This window comes from Globicephala melas, chromosome 8, assembly GCF_963455315.2.
Source record: "Globicephala melas chromosome 8, mGloMel1.2, whole genome shotgun sequence".
NCBI lineage: Eukaryota > Metazoa > Chordata > Mammalia > Artiodactyla > Delphinidae > Globicephala > Globicephala melas.
Genome location: NC_083321.1, coordinates 49831283 through 49849973, shown reverse-complemented (window position 1 = coordinate 49849973; position 18691 = coordinate 49831283). Strand labels below are relative to the sequence as shown.

Here is an 18691-nt window from a genome sequence, read left to right as displayed (position 1 = left end):
CCTCCCTCCCTCCCTTCCTCCCTCCTTCCCTCCCTTCCTTGCTTCCTTTCCATTTCTTTGCCTGTTTTCATCAACCTCCTCTGAATTTTTTTTAGCTTTTGCTAGCCAGCCTATATTCTAGGTAGGTAGACAACAAAAATATTGGAATAGGCTAGCGTATCTCTCATGAAATAAAGATAAAAATATTAACTATCTCTTCTTATTTTATATGATCTGCAAAGTTAGCAAATAGGCTTTCTATGGATTCAGTTACTTATTCAGCAATCATTTTACAAAATTTTATTGATCACATTCCTATCTAGCAGGCATTGATCTAGGTACTGGTGCGTTAGACAAGATCCCTGCCATCATGTACTTCATGTGCTAGTCGTTGATTAAAATGTTTACAGGACTCTATGAAGTACAGAGCCCTGGAGCTCATGATCAGGACAATTTAGAAGTATTACTCAACAGTCACAGCTGTAGATCCACCAAACTTCATTCTTTTCTAGCCTCCATTTCTTCATCCTGTCCACAAAATTTTAAGAGATTTTCTCTGATTTATTGCTGAAATAAAAACATGTTTAACATTTGTCTTAATTTGTTGTTCAGTAATCCTTTCCCAAAAGGATATTAGGTTATTCTGGCATGGTTTTGCCTTATCCTTAGCGAACCCATACTGGTACCCAGTAATCACCTAAGTGTTTCAGAACCATTAAAAATAAATTCTAGATTGAAATAATAAATTTTATCAACAATCATTGATAAACTCACTGCTCTGTGGCTTGTGAGATCTAACTCTCTCTGTAGCTTTTTCTCTTTTTTGAATTTCAGACTACCTTTGCCGGCCACAGTTTTCTGGCAGCTCAGCCGATTTTCCCTGATGTATCAGTGTGGATGTACTCTGCTCTCTGACTTCATACGCTCTGCTTTCTGACTCCGGGCCTGGAGAGTGACAGTTCTTTAAAATCGTCTCAGGGTTCTCCTCTCCTTACCAGTCTAAGCCTTTAACTCCTTCTTAAACATATTTTTCTTTCCTTTTTCCATTTAAAGATACCTCATTCATTTATCCATTCAACCAGTATTTATTGATTGCCCACTGTATGCAAGTCACTGTACCCAGCTCGGGGTCATTCTCACTGCTGAAGTAGACAGAAACAAAAGAATCCTGTGGTTCTTTTTTTCTTTGGATTGGACTGACTTTTTCATGGGAAGCTACCTGACTTGGGGATGTGTGAGGAGGTTAAGTAGAAGACGAGGTACAAGCCCCTTGTCCAGAGTGTGTCTAGGCAAATTCACAGGAAAGTCACAAGCTCAGCAAAGTTCTTCAAAACACAAGCAAAGTATAAAGTCAGTGCCAAAGTCCATCAAGTTCACTAAATTTCTAATAGATATTTCTGTGGGGTTCAGCCTGTGCTCAGTACTGAAGGGAAGAGTGAGTTGTAGTTTGTGACTTTGGCAAGACCTCCCTAAACCCCCATAATATATCCCTTGTCTACCTTATCAGTATTATGTGAAGATGAAGAGGTAAAGTATGTGATGTGTGAATTGTAGAGTACTCTACGGTTGTAATTGCTTATTAGTTTTGTTTATTTATAATTGAGCATGCACTTACTGAGTGTCAGGCACTCTGCCAGATGCTGGGAATAAATAAAAATGGATATATATGATCTAGCCCCTCAATATATATGATCTGCTCCCAGTCGAGTAAGAAGACAGACCTGTGAACAGGCACCACAGTGCAGAATGATAAATGCAAAGGTTGATAGATGTACAAAGGATATAGGTAGCACTGGTATAGGTAGTGATGCCCTCTATCTGAAGGCAGACTGATATCTGGGAAGTGTCACAGGGTAAGTGACTTTGAACTGGGTCTTAAGGATGTGTCAGAGACTGCCAGGCAGACTAAGAGGGGTGGACTTTCCAGGTAGAAGGGATAACACATGCAGAGACATGGGATAGGTGACAGCCACTGGAATCATCTGCCACAGTACTGAGAATAGCAAGAAGTAAGACCAGAGAGGGAGGCAGGGTTCTATGTGGGAAGGACCCTGAAAGGCAATTCTAGGGAGCTCATAGTGTTTTCTGAAGGCCATCAAAGGATTTTAAGTAGGAGAATGCTCAGTTTACATTAGCATTTTAGACGGACCATTCTGATGGGGTGGGGATGAATTGGAGAGGAGAGATTAGCAATGTTTGGGGGATGATGGATCCCTTTGAGAATTGGATGAGAAGTCATGCTCCTCTCCCTCAAAATGCATTTCTCATTTCTGGGGATTTCTAAAAGAAATCTTTGGGAATGGAGAGAACAGGTATTAGAAAAATATTAGGAGGAGGTGGAATATTCAGTGGAATGTGGGAATTGATGGAAAAGGAGGCACCCATCTGTCACCTCGGGTTCTGCTTTCGGTGAACTGTTAGATGAGTGGGTCTGTAGTTCAAAGAAGTCTGGCAGCATTTGCTTGGTAGTTAAAACAATGAATGTGACTGAAACTGCCTAAGGAAAAGAGTTAAAGGGAAGGGATAGGAGGACAAGTCCTTCACTCAGGGTATCAGCATTTAAGGTGTGGGGAGGAAAGAGGATCCAGGCAAGGAGACCAAAAGGTATCAGAGAAGTTTCTCTCAGAGAGGCTCTATATCCGTTCTGCCTGCTCAGAATGGGCACAGCCTAGAGAGGAAAGAAACCTCTTTGCTGAGACTTGGCTATCGGTTGCCCCATTTCTAGTGAAACCCTTCTCCTGTTTGACATTTGGCATTGCTCTAGCAAGAAGCCTGCTCAACTGGCACATTACTGTATCTTCAGCTCTTGTCAAGGTTGGTGTTTCTGGGTAGAGAGCAGGTCTGCTGGTGCAGGTGATGTAGGGATGCTTGGCCTTATTGGTCTGACTGTTCTGTCCATTCTCTCCAGTTCTCAGAATGGCATCTTCAGAGGCACAGCGGTATCCTGGAGAAAGGTCAGTCTTCAGTGCCAGGAAGTAATGGGTCCTCTAAGCTCTGTCACCAGCTGTGTGATCTTAAGCAAGTGGCTTAAGGTCCTTGAATTTAGGTTTTCTCATCTGTAACATAGGGATAACAATACCCATCTTAAAGGGTTGTTTGGATGACTAGAAATAAATACATGTAAAGCACAGTAGCATGTGATGAAGAATTTCTGTACAGAGTTGGGTCTTGGATCAGTGTAAGGCAGGAAACCTGCCTTGGAGGTACTGAGCAACTCACCACTCAAGGGGCACTGACAGAGGCTGGCTGTCCGCCCATCAGGGATTTTGTAAAGGGTCATTAGATTATATAGCCTCCAAGGTTCCTGTCAGCCATGTGATTTCTAAGGTTCTAGAAACTTTAGGCTCATCGTCAGAGCAAGTAATGTACTTAGAAGAAGTAGGATTTGAGCTGGACTTTGGAGAGTGAAGAGGAGGGGGAAAAAAAGAAAAGATTTTCTTTGCAGGGAGCACTGCTTGAGCAAGGCACTTAGAGGGGACACGTGGAGGGGAGCTTAAGAGATCACGGCTGCTTCTCTACCAACTCACTCCCTGATCTTGACCACATTCCATTCAGTGCCTTGAGCCCCACGCATGCCCACTCTAGGAGAGTTCCACTTGTGGCTGGCTGATGGGTGGTGGGCCCCAATCCTCAGGTGGAGGAGGCAGTAGATTAGACGTAACAGTAAACAAGTCACCCAGTCAGGGATGCTGCTGGCTGCTTGTAAGTAACTGTTATAAACATTGGGTGTCTGGGGCTGTCAGAAATGCAAGTGAGCCCTCTGAGCTCCTCCCACATAGACAATTAAAACAATAAAACACAGCAGAAACGTGGCCAGAGCAGGCTATAAATCAGCTTCTCTTCTCAGCTCCAAGTGGCGGCTGTATAAAGATGAGTTGTACAGAAGCTGGGTTGGCACAGGGCCCTTCTGGGGGTAGAGGGCCTGACTTTCCTGGCTGAACCTGCCAAGGCCAACCCCACCAGCCCAGTTGGCCCTCTTCCCACAGCTCCAGGGGCTGCAGGTCCTGACCTGCTCCAGCTGACTTCCCCATCTCTGTATCTTCAGATGGGGGACAGGATGATGCAAGCTGGTACATCACAAACCAGTGGACAAGTGCCCTGGAGTTCAGGAGACGGCTAGGAGTCCCCGCCAGCGGTAATGGAACTGCTCTCTATAAAATTTCTCCGTCTCCCCAGGACATGCTAAGGAGTAGTCTTACCCTAGCTCATCTGTTCACTATAAGTTAACACCTAGCACCCACTGCATGTCCAGACCTACCTAGGCAAAGCAGAGAGAATCTGCGCCCTTGGAGACAAACTCAAATGGGAGTAATAAGGCTCCCAAGGACCTACAAATCACCTAGAGAGCTTGTTAAAACACAGATTCCTGCCACACCCCGACTCCCAAGATTCTGATTCAGTATGCCTGAGGTAGGACCTGATATTTTGCATTTCTGCATTTCTAACAGGCTCCCACTCTTGAGTAGATGATCTAGGCTACTTGTGCTTGAACTGCTTTAAAAAAAACTCATCTGGACCTTCTCCTCCCTGGAAGAGACCTTTTTTATTGCCACTTTAAGTTTCATTCCTAGAGCATCTGTGTGCTTAAGCCATGGTATTATGGGTGTACAGAACACTTAGTAGCTATGACACCTGGAACAATTTTCTGTACCTCTCAGAGGCTGCATCTCCTTATTTGTAAAATAAAGGTTATTGGGAGAGTTAGGGGTAGTATATTTATCCCTAGCCTAAAACGTAGAACATAGAAGGCATTCCATTAATGTAAATTTCTGTTTTTATATCATCATCTTTGTCCTCATCATACTCTTATATAAAACTTCATTCAGAGTCTCTGTCACAGCCTTCCAAATGCTTTTCAGCGGTAGGAAACTGTTATCTGCAAAGAACCAAACATTATCTCAGAGTCCAAGGAATGGCTTGGCTATCACCTAACTGTGTGAACTTGGGCAGTTCTCTTTAGCTCTCTAAGCCTTGATTTTCTCATCTGTAGAGAATAATACTTTTTATACCATAGGTTTATTATAAAGATCAAATTGAAGTACTTATGAAATATTTGAGAAAATACAAGGTATCATGCACATATAAGGTATCAGCAAGAATGATAATTAATAACAATGAAGATTGACGACATGACCAAGACAGTGTTTGACAAGGGTCCAGTCAGAGGTGCAGATAACAAGGACTATCAGAGCTCAGAGAAGAGAATCTCTGTCTGAAACATCAGGAAGTAAAATGATATTTGAGCCTCAAAGTATAAGGTTTTATGGAAGGGCCTGCAACTAAATGTGAATTGGGTGTGATCAGAGAAGGGGTATGTTATGTCCAAAATATTCAGGGGTGGAAAACAGAAAAAACATATTTCAGGGCAGCAAGTAAACTGGTTAGGGTGAAGCATCTGTACAGCAGAAGATTCATTTTAGAGGGTAATGAGCAGTAAAGGTGCTGCTTTAAAGAGAGTAGGCTGGGGCCAAATCAAGATTCTTGGACCTTATCCTTTAGGCAGAGAGGAGTCTTGAAGGTCCTAGAGGAGAAGGTACTGCAGGAACTGATTCCTTCCAGAGTAGAGAAGCAGGGGGAAGTGGTAATAATAATAGGTAAGATGATGATGATGACGATAGCTACAGCAGCAGGTTATGTTTATTGATACTTACTGTGTGCTCACAGCAACCCTGTGATGTAGGCACTAAAGGAAACTGAGGCAGAGAGATGATGCCAAATGCCAGCAGAACTGTCTCCTGCCCTTGTAGGAATCCAGCAACCATATCAGCTTGTATGTGCCCCACACTTAGCTCAGAACCTCTGACTTGTCCGAAGTCTTGGAAGGCTTGGGGATCTGCCAGGCCAAAAGCTGTTTGGGCAAGCTATTATTTTTAATAATGTCCCTGCCTCTTCCTCATCATTGTCAGAGCCTTGTCACACCTTCAGTGCCAGTGGTTCTACATGTCATTTCTCAGCAGTGTCAGCCACTACAGAGTCACTAGGATGGACAATGCACTGTCTATCCATCAGGCCTTTTGGTCAACTTCAAGATTAAGTGTAGCAGCCAGTTAGGTTAATTGTTTCCATCCTTTTAGCCCTCCAAATCTATATATACATTTAACTAAGAGAGGGAGATAGACTAGTTGACATGTTTTATTAAAAAGAATAAATTCGATACATTTATGAAAATAAGAAAAAAGTGGGATGGGGTGTCAAAGAACTAGTCTTATGATTTTTAACTGATTTACATATTTTGTGTATAAATATTTTTTCATCAAAAGTTCCAAATCAGGGATGGGTCCCACACACCTCAAAAAATATATTAGAGACGTTTATATGGATAGCAGGAAGGGAGACAGAGGGCTGAAATTTTCCAGGCACCCAGTGATTGATGGGGGCTGAGGCTCCCCCTGACGCTTTATTGAGTTTCCGATGATTATCTCTCACTGAGACATTTTTTACAGATGACGGTCGAGCTGTCACAATGGACCATGGGGGAAAAAAAACCAACAATAATAACACTTTAATCTTTTTACCGCACTGCTCCCTAGTATCTCAGATTCATCTTCCCTGACGCACGCAGTTCATTATTCTGCCCCTCCCTGGATGGGAAATAAAGGAAAATAAATATATATGTAGACACACTTACCCACATACATACACACACACAGAGTATATATAAGAGACCACCCCAGAACCAGAGAGGGGCAGAATTTATTGTTCTTTTTGCAAGTGTTGAGGTTTATTAGTAGAGATGCTGGGTTGGCTTGGAATTGGCTATTAATTACAGCATTTTGTATTTGTTTTTTATTGCGGGCTTTTAACATCTTAAAGAAAAGGCAGAGGAGAGGCAAGCAGGTGTAGAGATGGGGAGCACAGAGGGACCAAGTTTAGCCAACCAAGTAGCATGGCTTGCTGAGAGGCAGAGAGGTCAGACTCCTTCCTCTTGTTGCCAGCCCTGCCCAGAGGATCCCTGGACCTGAAAGAATACTGCTTTGGTTAGGATCAGGGTGGGGGCAGGGGAGTAGGAGAAGGTGAGATCAGGGTAATTATAGGACAGATCAAAGGGACTCTAGATACCTGTGAGCATGTTATTCCCCTGAGAGTTAGGAGAGATGGGAAGTAGTGGAAGTTCAAACAGACTGTTGATGGGTCTGTAGATAACAGAGTAAAAGATAACAGAACAAGTTACAGATTCTTAAGAGTTTGCCCAGCTCTTTGATTTTGATGGTGTGCAGGTGAGACATGGGCTCTGGAAAGCTCTACCTGGGTCTGTGGTCAGAGGAGGGTCCTGGGCCAGAGAGGATGCTTCTAGGGCCACAGGCAGGGCGAACAACATATTGTCTTAAGGTTCCAGGCCAACCTTCCTGCTCTTCCATTTCTCTTTCTTGGAGTGAGAGAAGATGGACTTGGGATCCCAATGGGAAGGCTGCCCTTGATGTGTCTCCAGTAGACTAAGTGCTAGCCCAGTCTTCTCTTTAATTCATCAAACCTTTCTGAGCTCCTACTACAGAAAGTGCCAGTGCTCATGCTACACTATGATATGGTATAATAAGGTGAGCCAGGGTCCTCTTTTTAAGGAGAAACCTTCCAGTCTATGGGCAGAGAGCATGGTGTTTGTGAGAACCATTTTTAAGCGAGGTCTAACCCTCCAGCCATAGGCCAGCCTAGATGACCGTTCTCTACATGAAGGTTAAAGAGATCTATAAGACACAGTATCTGTCCTTCAAGAACCTGTTTTCTGCTTGGAGAGACAAGCGTAACATCCATTCACTAAAGAAGTATTTATGGAACACCTGCAGTGCTCAAGAGTGTATGCATGAAGCAATCTGAGAACACAAAAGACTATGTAAGAGAAAATGTTAACTAATTTGATGTGGACTAGACAGTACTAGAATGCAGAGAGGAAAGGGAGATCAGTGAAAATCAGACTTCTTGAGTTGTAAAGAATGGGTAAAACATAGATAAATAAAAGGAAGAAATAGTGAAGCCATGATATCACATAGAGAAGAGAGTAAAAACCTTGGAGTTGAACAGACTAGCTCAGTCATTGACTACCAGTATGACCTGAAACAAGCTACATAACCTAAGTGCCAGCTGCTTCATTTAGTAAATAAGAATAATAATAATAACAGCCCTGTATGATTCTTTCAAGGAAAATAATTGTAAAGTTCCTTGCACAGTACCTGGCACATAGTAAGTGCTCAGTAAATGGAAGCCATTATTTTCTTATTACTTAAAGAGTTTTTAATATATATATATGTGTGTATTATATTAATATGTATATAAATATATTTTTTAAATATATTTTTTAATTTTTTGCTGCATTGCATGGCACGTGAGATCATAGTTCCTGAACAAGGGATCGAACCCATGCCCCCTGCAGTGGAAGCACAGAGTCTTAACCACTGTACCCCCAGTGGTTTCTGCTTGGAGTGACAAGTGTAACATCCATTCACTAAAGAACTTCACTCTTGGGAAGTCCCCCAAGAGTTATATATTTATGTAAGACTCTTCGTCCTGGGATATTAGCCTTCAGAACTCACCTGTGACCCTTCACTGAGTATGAAATGGGCTCCTTTCAGTGAGCTAGACATATTCTTCAGTATTAGTGTAAGAGATGATTCTGGCCATGGTTAGAGTGGCATCAAGAAGAGGAAAGGGCACAATAGTAAATTTATTACCATTTATTGCATCCTTACTACATCAGGCAATGTGCTCAGTTCTTTACATTTTTTAGTGTAACAGTTTTATTGAGATTTAATTTACATACTATATAGTTTACTCATTTAAAGTGCATAATTCAGTGGTTTATAGTATATTCACAAGATTTGTGCCACCATCACCACAATCAATTTTAGAACATTTTCATCACCCTGTAAAGAAACCCCATACCCATTATCAATCATTCTCCACATCTCTCAACTCTCCCTAGCTCTAGACAACCACTAATCTACTACTTTCTGTTTCCATAGGTTTGCCCATTCTGGACACTTCATATAAATGGAATCATACAATATGTGATCTTTTGTGGCTGAATTCTTTTTGACTTAGCATGTTTTCAGGGTTCATTCAAGTTGTAGCATGTATCAATACTTCATTCCTTTTTCTTAGCTGAATAATATTCCATTGATGTTTATACTACATTTAGTTTATCCGTTCATCAATTGAGAGTCATTTCAGTTGTTTTGACTTTTGCTATCATGAATAATGCTGCTGTGAATGTTTGTGTACAAGTTTTTGTGTGAACATAATGTTTTCAGTTTTCTTGGGTTTATATCTAGGAATAAAATTCCTGGGTCATATAGTAACTCTATGTTTAACCTTTTGAGGAACTACCAGGCTTTTCCAAAGAGGCTGCATCATTTTAAATTCCCACCAGCCATGTATGAGGGTTCCAGGTTCTCTTCATCTTCACCAACACTTATTATTGCCTGTCTTTTTCACTTTAGCCATCCTAGTGGATATGAAGTGGTATCTCATTGTGGTTTTGATTTGCATTTGATGGCTAATGATGTTGGGCATCTTTTCATGTGCTTTTAGGCCATTGTGTGTCTTCTTTGGAGAAATATCTACTCAGATTCTTTGTCCATTTTTTAATTGGATTTGCCATTGAATCTTATGAGATAGGTGATGATATCTATCTTGCAGATGAGAAAACAGATTCTCAGCGATGTTAATTTGATCAAAGTCATACAGTGAGTTTTGCTTACCAGTCTGACTGGCTCTGACCTTTGTGCTCTTCCTAATACACAGTGCTGCCTACTGAGGATTCATGGTAGGATCACCAGGGTCATCTCATGGAGGGGGGTCTCTCCAGCAGGAAGGGAGGAGTTGGAAGTCTATTTGGAGACATTAGGACCAAGTAGGAGAGCCTCTGAAAGTCAAACAGAGGAATATGGATATATTACAAGTTCCAGGACAGCAGAGGACATGTTAATTTAAAAATCACCATTTCCTAGATGCAGCCATTTCCTGTGCCCTTCACTATATCACATCATTTCAATTTTCACAACAACCCAATTCAAAGATATTAATGCTTCTATTTTACCAGTGAGCAATTTGAAGCTCAGAGGGATGAAATAATTTTCTAGAGTCACCAGGATTAGAATCCAGGTCTTTCCAGCTCAATATTCTGAACTCTTTCCTTTCAGAGATACTTGGTAAAAGATAGATTCTTTTGATGTTATTTGCAGCATTTATAAGATCTTGAGGGCAGAGCCTGTTCATATCGCCATGGCCCAGCCCATGGAAATTACGTAACACTTTGCTGGATAAACAAGGAAAAAGGCTAGAGTATATGCTATAGAAAGACCTAATTCCAGTTGGATTTTGGCAGGGAGAGGAGGTTTGAGTGAGATATTGGATGTCTCCAGTATCCCAAGACTTGGTGTCCTGGGGGCTTTGCTCTAACTTTCTAAACATGGGCCTTGGGAAGAACATTCTGGTGCCTAGACATCCTTGGCTTCCCTAGAGCAGATCAGGCATTTGGAAGTGGGATGGGTTTGGCCAGCCTTGCATCTTTCTTGTGTTCATGACAAGATTAGAATGGGAAGGACCCTCAGAGACCAGACCCTCAGAGACTAGTCCAGTGCTGCTCAGAGTTTTCTGTGAGGAGCAACACAAAGGGCTTTTTCAGCTCTGCATTTCCAGGCCCTGCCTATTGAATCTAAATTGCTGAAGCAAGGGCCCAAGAATCAACTGTTTTTTTTTTTTTTTCTTACAAGTTACCCATGTGATTCTGTTGCCATTAAAGTTTAAGAGCCACTGATGTGAAGAAACTCCTCTACTTTAAAAATAGGGGATCTGAGGGGCTTCCCTGGTGGCGCAGTGGTTGAGAGTCCGCCTACCGATGCAGAGGACACGTGTTCGTGCCCCGGTCCGGGAAGATCTCACGTGCTGCGGAGAGGCTGGGCCCGTGAGCCATGGCCGCTGGGCCTGCGCGTCCGGAGCCTGTGCTCCACAACGGGAGAGGCCACAACAGTGAGAGGCCTATGTACCGCAAAAAAAATAAAAAATAAAAAAATAAGGGATCTGGGACATGGAGGGATTGAGATACATATCAAGTTTAGTGAAAGCCATTTTTGAACCCAGTTCACTTTTCTCCTGGTCTATTGTTTTTGCTGTTCCCCATGCTGCTTAATTCATCAACAAAAACCACTGCCTGCGCATAGCTTTCAGGATACAGTCCAAACCCCTCTCAGGATCAGGCCTCTGCCTGCCTGGGCAACCTCATCTGTGCCCACTGCTCTACCTGCCTTCACTCAGCATTCCAAGTTTGCTGAAGAACTCCCAGTTTCTTGTATGGGCAGGTAATGCAGCCTTGACCCTCTGTCCTTTGCAAGCACCACTTCCTTTCCTGGAACACTCTTCTCTACCTCATCTTCCAGTTAGTTTTTCTGGGAGATTCCTCCCCAAGCCACATGACATGTGCCCTGTCTTTGCTGCCATCAGACAGTTTGCGCACATGCCTTTCATAGCACTCACTGTGCTGAGGTGCTCAGTAGTGGTGTGCTCCAGGGCAGGGGGTGAATGAAGGCTCCTGTGTGCTCATTGCTAAAGATACGTGAAATACTGAAGTGATGCTGGGTGAGATACATACAGAAAATGTTATGAACTAGTTTCTGTCATCCATGAGGAAATTAGGGAGTCAGAAGGGAAATTTTAACACAAGAAAGTATTACAAAAGCTGTTATAAGACGATCAATAAGTAAGTGGTAAATGGATACCCACAATCAACATGATAGGCATCCAGGGCAGAGCAGGGAGGAAAGGACTTCCTAGAAGAGGAGGCCTTGAATTGGGCTTTAAAGAACAGTTAGGATTTGGAGAGGAAGGAGGATCATCCAGGCTGTGGAAGGAAATAAAGAGCCTTGCCCTCCCCAGAGACGGTCTCTTGGTGACCCAGCACAGAGAGTCTCCCTCTTGCCCCATTCCTTGGCTGAAGATAAACACAAGAGGCAGAGCCGACAGTGCCCGCAGAAGTTGAGGCAGCTTGCCGATGCTGGCAGTAGGAGTGAGGATTTAACGAGGTGTAGATACACAACACCTTGTGGGGAGGGAGCTGTGAGCCCAGAGGCTTCTTCCTGGAGACTCTTGGTAAGAATTTAGCTTAGTCCCTGAGATTCAAGCCAGGTCCGCTGATGCTGGGGTATGTGAGGCTTGAGCCTGTGGGCACTGGCGAAGCTGTGCAATATGGATGATGGAGCCAAATGGGCTCAGGACCTAGTCCTGGTCCACCACCAATTAGCAATCCAAGTTGGGCAGGCCATCCAACCTCTTTACCTCTGTCTCCTCTGTTCAATAGAATAATATTTGACCTATCTGTCCTAGGTTGACCTGGGGTGAGGAAACAATTGCATTGAAGCGCTCTCTAAACCGTAAAGTGCTGCACAAATGTAAGAGGTTATCCTTGTGTTTGTCAGGTTAGTTCTAAAGGTTCCCTCTCATGGAGACGTGCTCATGTTTTTAAAGGCACTGCTACACACTCCATGACGTTAGATGGCATAAGTTCCTGGGCGTGGCGGGTAGAGGCTGAGCCTGAAGGAGAGACTTTTAGCTAGGGTTACCTTTCCTCCACACAAGGCAATGATAATAAAGCTTTTGTTATCTGGAGACCACCCATTTTGCCCCACATGCCTTTTTTCAGTCTCCTCCAGTAGTCTTAGCAATATGAGGACAGAAGCCATGTCTGATTCACTTCTGCATCCCCAGTGCCTACCCCAGGGGAGAAAACAGCATTACTAAATGTTTGTGGTAATGTTTTTAAAAATCTGTTATCAGATTTTATTCTCATAATACTTAAATATTTAGTATTCCTTAAATTACTGCTTGTTGTGCCCATTTTACAGATAGAAGAACTTAGTAAGTGGCAGAGCTAAGATTCAGGACTGTGTGACTCCTTTACCTTAAATTACTGTTTCTTATTGTGGGAGGCAGTGGTTTGTTTTGTTTTGTTTAGTTTTGTTCTGCAGTTTCAGCAGTGCTGAGTAGTGGCCTAGCTATAGGAAGGGCTTTGGGGACAACTTTCACCTCTGCTAACTCCTTGGCACTGCTAAGTGCAGGGAATCCTGCAGAGTGTACATCAGGTGCACACCTGCCTCGGCACTCAGACTGACCCTGGCCACGGCACCGTGCCATAGACTTTGCAACATCAAAAGGCAGAGGTGGGAGCAGAAGGATAACAAAGTAATGCTTTGTCATTCTTCCTGTGGCCACAAGGGTGAAGGGACAGGAATGGCTGGCCTGGAGGGGAAGCAGGAGCCTGAGCCCATCTCCCCCTGTGCTGGAGACAGGCTGGTAGATGTCTTTGGGGAGGGGATGGTTCACTGGCTGAGGACCAGCTGTAAACGCCAGGCCTCAAAAGACCACGGTGGTGGCCAGCTGGTGAGCCAGCCTTGGATGAGTCACTTTAGCTTCTGTGGGTTTGCTTCTGCTTTCTCTGTGAGAGCAAGTGAGAACATGAGGGTGCATGCTGCACACACCTCCTTCCCACCTTTAGTCTTTTTTTTTTTTTTAAACAGAAGAGTATGAGATCTAATGATCTGGGGGGTTCAGCAAGATATCCTGGGTCAGGGCTTCTAAAACTGGGCGATGAGGGGAAAAGAGCTTACTGTTAAGAGCATGAAATGGGCCTAGCTGACCTGGACTGGGTCCTAGCTCCACCGCTGACTGACTGTGGCACCCTGCTGAACTTCAGCTTCCCCATCTATAAAATGGGGAGAGTGAACTTCCACCTCACAGGGTCGTTCTGAAATAAATAAGTAAATGAAGTGCTTTACAGATTGTTATGCACAACCCAGTTCCAAAGAGTGTTCCATGGAACACCAGTACTGCAGGATTTTAACAAGGGTTGGGTGGAAAGAGGCTGTCAGACATAAAACTGCTGAGTAATGCCAAATTAAACAGATGGTTCTTACTCACAACTGTGCCTTTTGGAGGGGAAAAGTGCATGCAGGGTTCCCCAAACCTCTTTTCACAGAGAGAATACACTTTTGGAAGCACAAGACTAGACAGTAAGGATAATAGCCGACATTGACTAAGAGGTACTGTTAGGCCCTGTTCCAAGCCCCTTTACTCACAGTGTCTCATTCAATCCTTACAATATCCCATGAGAGGGCACTGTTACCATCTCTGCATACAGGTAAAGAAACTTGGCATGGAGAGGTTAGGTGAGTTACCCAAGATTACACAGTCAGTAAATTCAGAACTGGGACCCAAACACAAGTGGTCTGGCTCCAGAGCTCACTTTTTTAACAGCTGCACTCTACTTCCTCTACTAAATACTGCTGGCTGGCATTATTATTATTATTCCCAAAACAAGGTAATATTAGGGCCTTATTTATGTATTAGGTATGCATTTGCTGATTCAACAAGTATTTGTTAAGCACATATTTATGGTCAGTCACTGTACTGGGCACTGGGATACAACTGTGGGGAAGAATGGTTTCAGAATTGTCTGGTGCTTTTGACTACATAGGCAAGGTTATGAATTACACGCCTTTATCCAGTGGGAGGTAGGAGGAGCCTGCCCTCTGCAGGCCCTATGCCCTGTCCTTATTGTGCTTTTGGTCTAGTGGGGAATGTAGTCAAGTAAACAGATGATTGCAATGGAGTGGGTAATAAATACCATAATTGGGAAATGCCTAAAGTGCTAGGGAAGCTCTTGGGAGGAGTAACTACCTCAAACTCAGCAAGAATCACTAGAGGAAATGACTTTTAATCAGAGGCCTAAAAGTGAATTGGAGTTAGTCAGTTGAAGGCATGGGAGAGGGGGAAATGTTCCAGGCTGTGGAATAGTATTTGCAAAATCCAAGAGGCAAGAAAGAGCATTAGGAAGGGGATGGTAAGTGATGAGACCTCAGAGGGGAGCAGGGGCCCTCTTCATGGACATTCCTTATTAGCTGGGCTGTGACACTGCCACTCTGCTGATGTTTGTCCCTGAACCAAATAGACCAGCTGTGTCCCTTGAGTTCATCTACTTTTTTATGGTAGGCACCCTGTGTATAGCTCTGTCTTGCACTCGTGAAACAGTGTTATAATTTGTCCATTCAGTGGTCTGATTCTTGCATTAGACTGTTAACTTCTTAGAGTCAAGAAGTGTGTCTTATTAGTATATCTCCAGAAGCTACCGTGCATTGGTGTTCATTAATGATATATTTTGAATGAATGATATATTTTCTTTGTAAAATGGATTATACCCTTCCTGCTTTCTTGAACCAGCTATCACTTTTCGTCAGGTTCATCATTATATCTAGCAGTTAATGTCCTACGTGGCAATTCAGTGGTGCCCTAGGGGCTCTTGAGGCACTGTATTCTGTGGCTTCCTCTTTCAGCTTTATATTGTGCTGTTCTTTTCCCTCCCTGCCAGGTCAGCACTTGATTGTAATCAGCGTACTTGATTCTGAAGACTTCTCCCTAGCCTTCTAGTTTGCTTCTTCTAATCTGCAGTGGGCTGGAAACAAGATCCCTTACCACGATTTGATGAGACTGTTCGTGACCAAGAGTTAATCTCTGAGTTAGATCCTAAAGGGCTCTTATGAGAAAAATGCAGATGCCATTGCACAACGGACTTACACGTTAGCTAATCAGAGGCCTTCTTCCTGTTTTCCCTGCTCCAGGAAAGGTCAGATAACTCCAGGGGTGGAGGTCATCAGTCAGGAGAGCCTCTGACTGCTACAGAAGAGCTGATGGACCATTGATTCACCATACCACAAGAAAGTGTGGTCTGTTCCCCAGTTACACACTCCAACAACTTCATTTTGACCAAACATTTGAAATGCTTCCACCTAAGTAAGCTTATCCGGTATTAGCTACAAACCTCAGGCTGATCTTTGTTAGGGCAAGTTCCACAGAGAGTGTGCTGGCACCTTCACTTGAGCAGGGAAAGAAGAGGGAGTAGGAGCCAAGGCTGGGACCAGAACATCTGGGATCTGGGCTCTGATTCCCTCATTTGCAAAATGAGAGTGACAGCATGCTGTGATGGGGAAAAAGGGTGAGGACTCAGATTAAACCTGGGTTCTAATCCTCACTTAACCACTTATTAGCTCTATGATCTCTGTGCTTTAGCTTTCATCTGTAAAATGGGAACTATAATGCCTACTATATAAGGTAGTTAGGAGAATTAAATAGATTGTGTGAAATGACCATGTCAGCCAGAGTAGAGGAAGGTCAGTAAGTGAAATCTATTAGGATTAGGAAAAGGTATGACAGTCTTCTGGCTTTTGGGACTTTAAATAGCAAGTTCAGTTTTGTAGGAGGGGAAAATGCATAGATTCCATTCCAAGACAGCTTGGAAAAGAATGGTTTCAGAATTGTCTGGTGCTTTTGACTACATAGGCAAGGTTATGAATTACACGCCTTTATCCAGTGGGAGGTAGGAGGAGCCTGCCCTCTGCAGGCCCTATGCCCTGGACTCGGGGAGGAGTGGGTACAGGTAGGTAGGAACCAAATTCCTCCTCCAATGAACTAAGCTCAGGAGGGAACATAAGGCAAGAACTCCAATAATTTCTGCATGAGGCAGAAAGAAACCCCATCACCTAAGCAGCATAGGTATCGTTCCACGGGGGCTCAGTTCCCAAGGGAGGGCCCAGAGGTTGCGTAGCCTTCCAAATATTGTCCAGAGTGGGACCATTCAGGACAAAAAGCAAAAGTCATGACTGTCCCGGGTGAACAAGGACATGTTTGGTCACCTAACCTAGAGTGATGCAACTGGTTTTAGGTTCTTTTGTATCAATTTGGAGAGAGAGACTCACTAATATTAGCACTAGAGTGAGCCTGGGGGTTTTTGGTTCTTTGACACATGAAATGCTTATTCTTCCTACCTTCAAAAACAATGTTCACAGTACATTTATTAAGGGAAAAAAAGCAGATTACAAAATTGCAATGTAGTAAATTCCAGTTTTGTAGGATATATATGCAGGTATAGCTATACCTATAGATATAGATGTAGATATAGATATCAGAGGACATGTACCAAAATACTAAATGCAGTTTCTCAAGTTGCAGAGATAATGATGCTTTTTCTTCTTTGTACTTTCAAATTTTTAATGGCTTTTATAAATTTTAAAAGTTCTTTACGAAATATTAAATACTCACTAGATTGTAGACGTCTTCAGAGCACAGAGGAGGTATGTTACTGTTCTGCTAAGAACAGCCTCTGTCTCTTTCCTGACTTGTCCCATGTCTTTTTTCTTTTTTTTTTTTTAATTTATTTTTGGCTGCATTTGGTCTTTGCTGCTGTGCGTGAGCTTTCTCTAGTTGCAGCGAGTGGGGGCTGCTCTTCGTTGTGGTGCACAGGCTTCTCATTGCAGTGGCTTCTCCCGTTGCAGAGCATGGGCTCTAGGCGCGCAGGCTTCAGTAGTTGCAGCACGCGGGCTCAGTACTTGTGGCTCGTGGGCTCCAGAGCCATGGGCTCAGTAGTTGCGGTGCACGGGCCCAGCTGCTCTGCGGCATGTGTGATCTTCCCGGACCAGGGCTCGAACCCGTGTCCCCTGCATTGGTAGGCGGATTCTTAACCACTGTGCCACCAGGGAAGTCCCTTGTCCCGAGTCTTACCCTAGCCTTCTTTTCTTCACCTGGATAACTTCTCTTCACCCTTCAAGACTGTCCTCTTTTGAGATCCTCTCCATGCCCAAATTGAGCTAAGCTCCCTTCTGGCTTTCTATATCATCCCGTTATACCTATAATGGCATTTATCTCAATACTGTAAACATCTCTCTACTGTCTGCCTCCTTTGTCAGATTAGGTCAGGGACCATGTCTGATTCATTTCCGTGTCCCCAAGTGAATCCTATCAACATAATGGATGTCAGTAAACATTTGTGGATGGGCTCTGTTTTACCTCCTCTTTCCCAGCACAGATGGCCAGGCACATAGTAGGTGCCATTATATGTTTAGTAAGTAGGTAGATGAGTGAATGAGGGAATTAAAATGCCAAGAGAAAGAAGACGAGGTTGGCAGCTCATGGCATTTGTTGCTAATGGAAGGATTTGTGTTGCTGTCCCTCTAGTCCTGGTCACCCGAGAGGATGACTTCAACAACCGGCTGAACAACCGTGCCAGCTTCAAGGGCTGCACAGCCCTGCACTATGCTGTCCTTGCCGACGACTACCGCACCGTCAGGGAGCTGCTTGGTGGAGGTGAGGTCATGGGTGAATGGGGCGGGGCGGGGGGGCAGGGAAAGAGGGTAAGGACTTAGCAACCTTTCTACCCTGGAAATGCCATGCTTCCCCAGAGCCTTGTTACCCTCTTAGAGCTGGAAATGCCTCGAGGGTGCCTGCACTTCATGAGAGTGGCCGTGTGCATGTGTGATATGCCCTCATGTGGCTGGAGTGCATTCTTTGCCTGTGATTGTGTGAGGTACCATGCCATCCTGCCTGTCTGCACATGCTCTGAGAGTTTTCTTGATTGTTGCTCTCCCCCAAAGTGTCCTGTCTTCTTCCCTGTGACCTCCAGAGCAGGGCTGGTGGACCAAGGGGGAGACCCTTCAAATCTCTACTAACCCCAGTCTCAAAGACATCTTCCTTGATCCCACCTCCACCCCAGTCTAAATTAGGCTCCTTCCATTACTCTGGGTCATGGTACCCTACTCTTTTCTGTCATCGCACTTGTTGCAATCTGGAATTGTTTTTGTGTGTTCAGTAGCCTTTTCTCTAACCTGACTCTGAGCTCCCTGAAAGCAAAGGCAAGAACCATGGCTGATTCATTCCCAGCACCTGGTAAAGTACCTGGCAC

At 43.9% G+C, this 18691-nt stretch overlaps 1 protein-coding gene across 2 annotated transcripts in view; it reads left to right on the top strand.

The window, feature by feature from the left end:
* Positions 1-18691, top strand: part of CLPB (ClpB family mitochondrial disaggregase) — a 163197-nt gene that overhangs the window by 58429 nt on the left and 86077 nt on the right. For both annotated transcript variants that reach the window (XM_060303638.1, XM_030831115.2), the window contains exon 5: positions 17968-18096. In XM_060303638.1, the coding sequence (XP_060159621.1) occupies positions 17968-18096 (129 nt within the window). The remainder of the gene's footprint in view (positions 1-17967; positions 18097-18691) is intronic.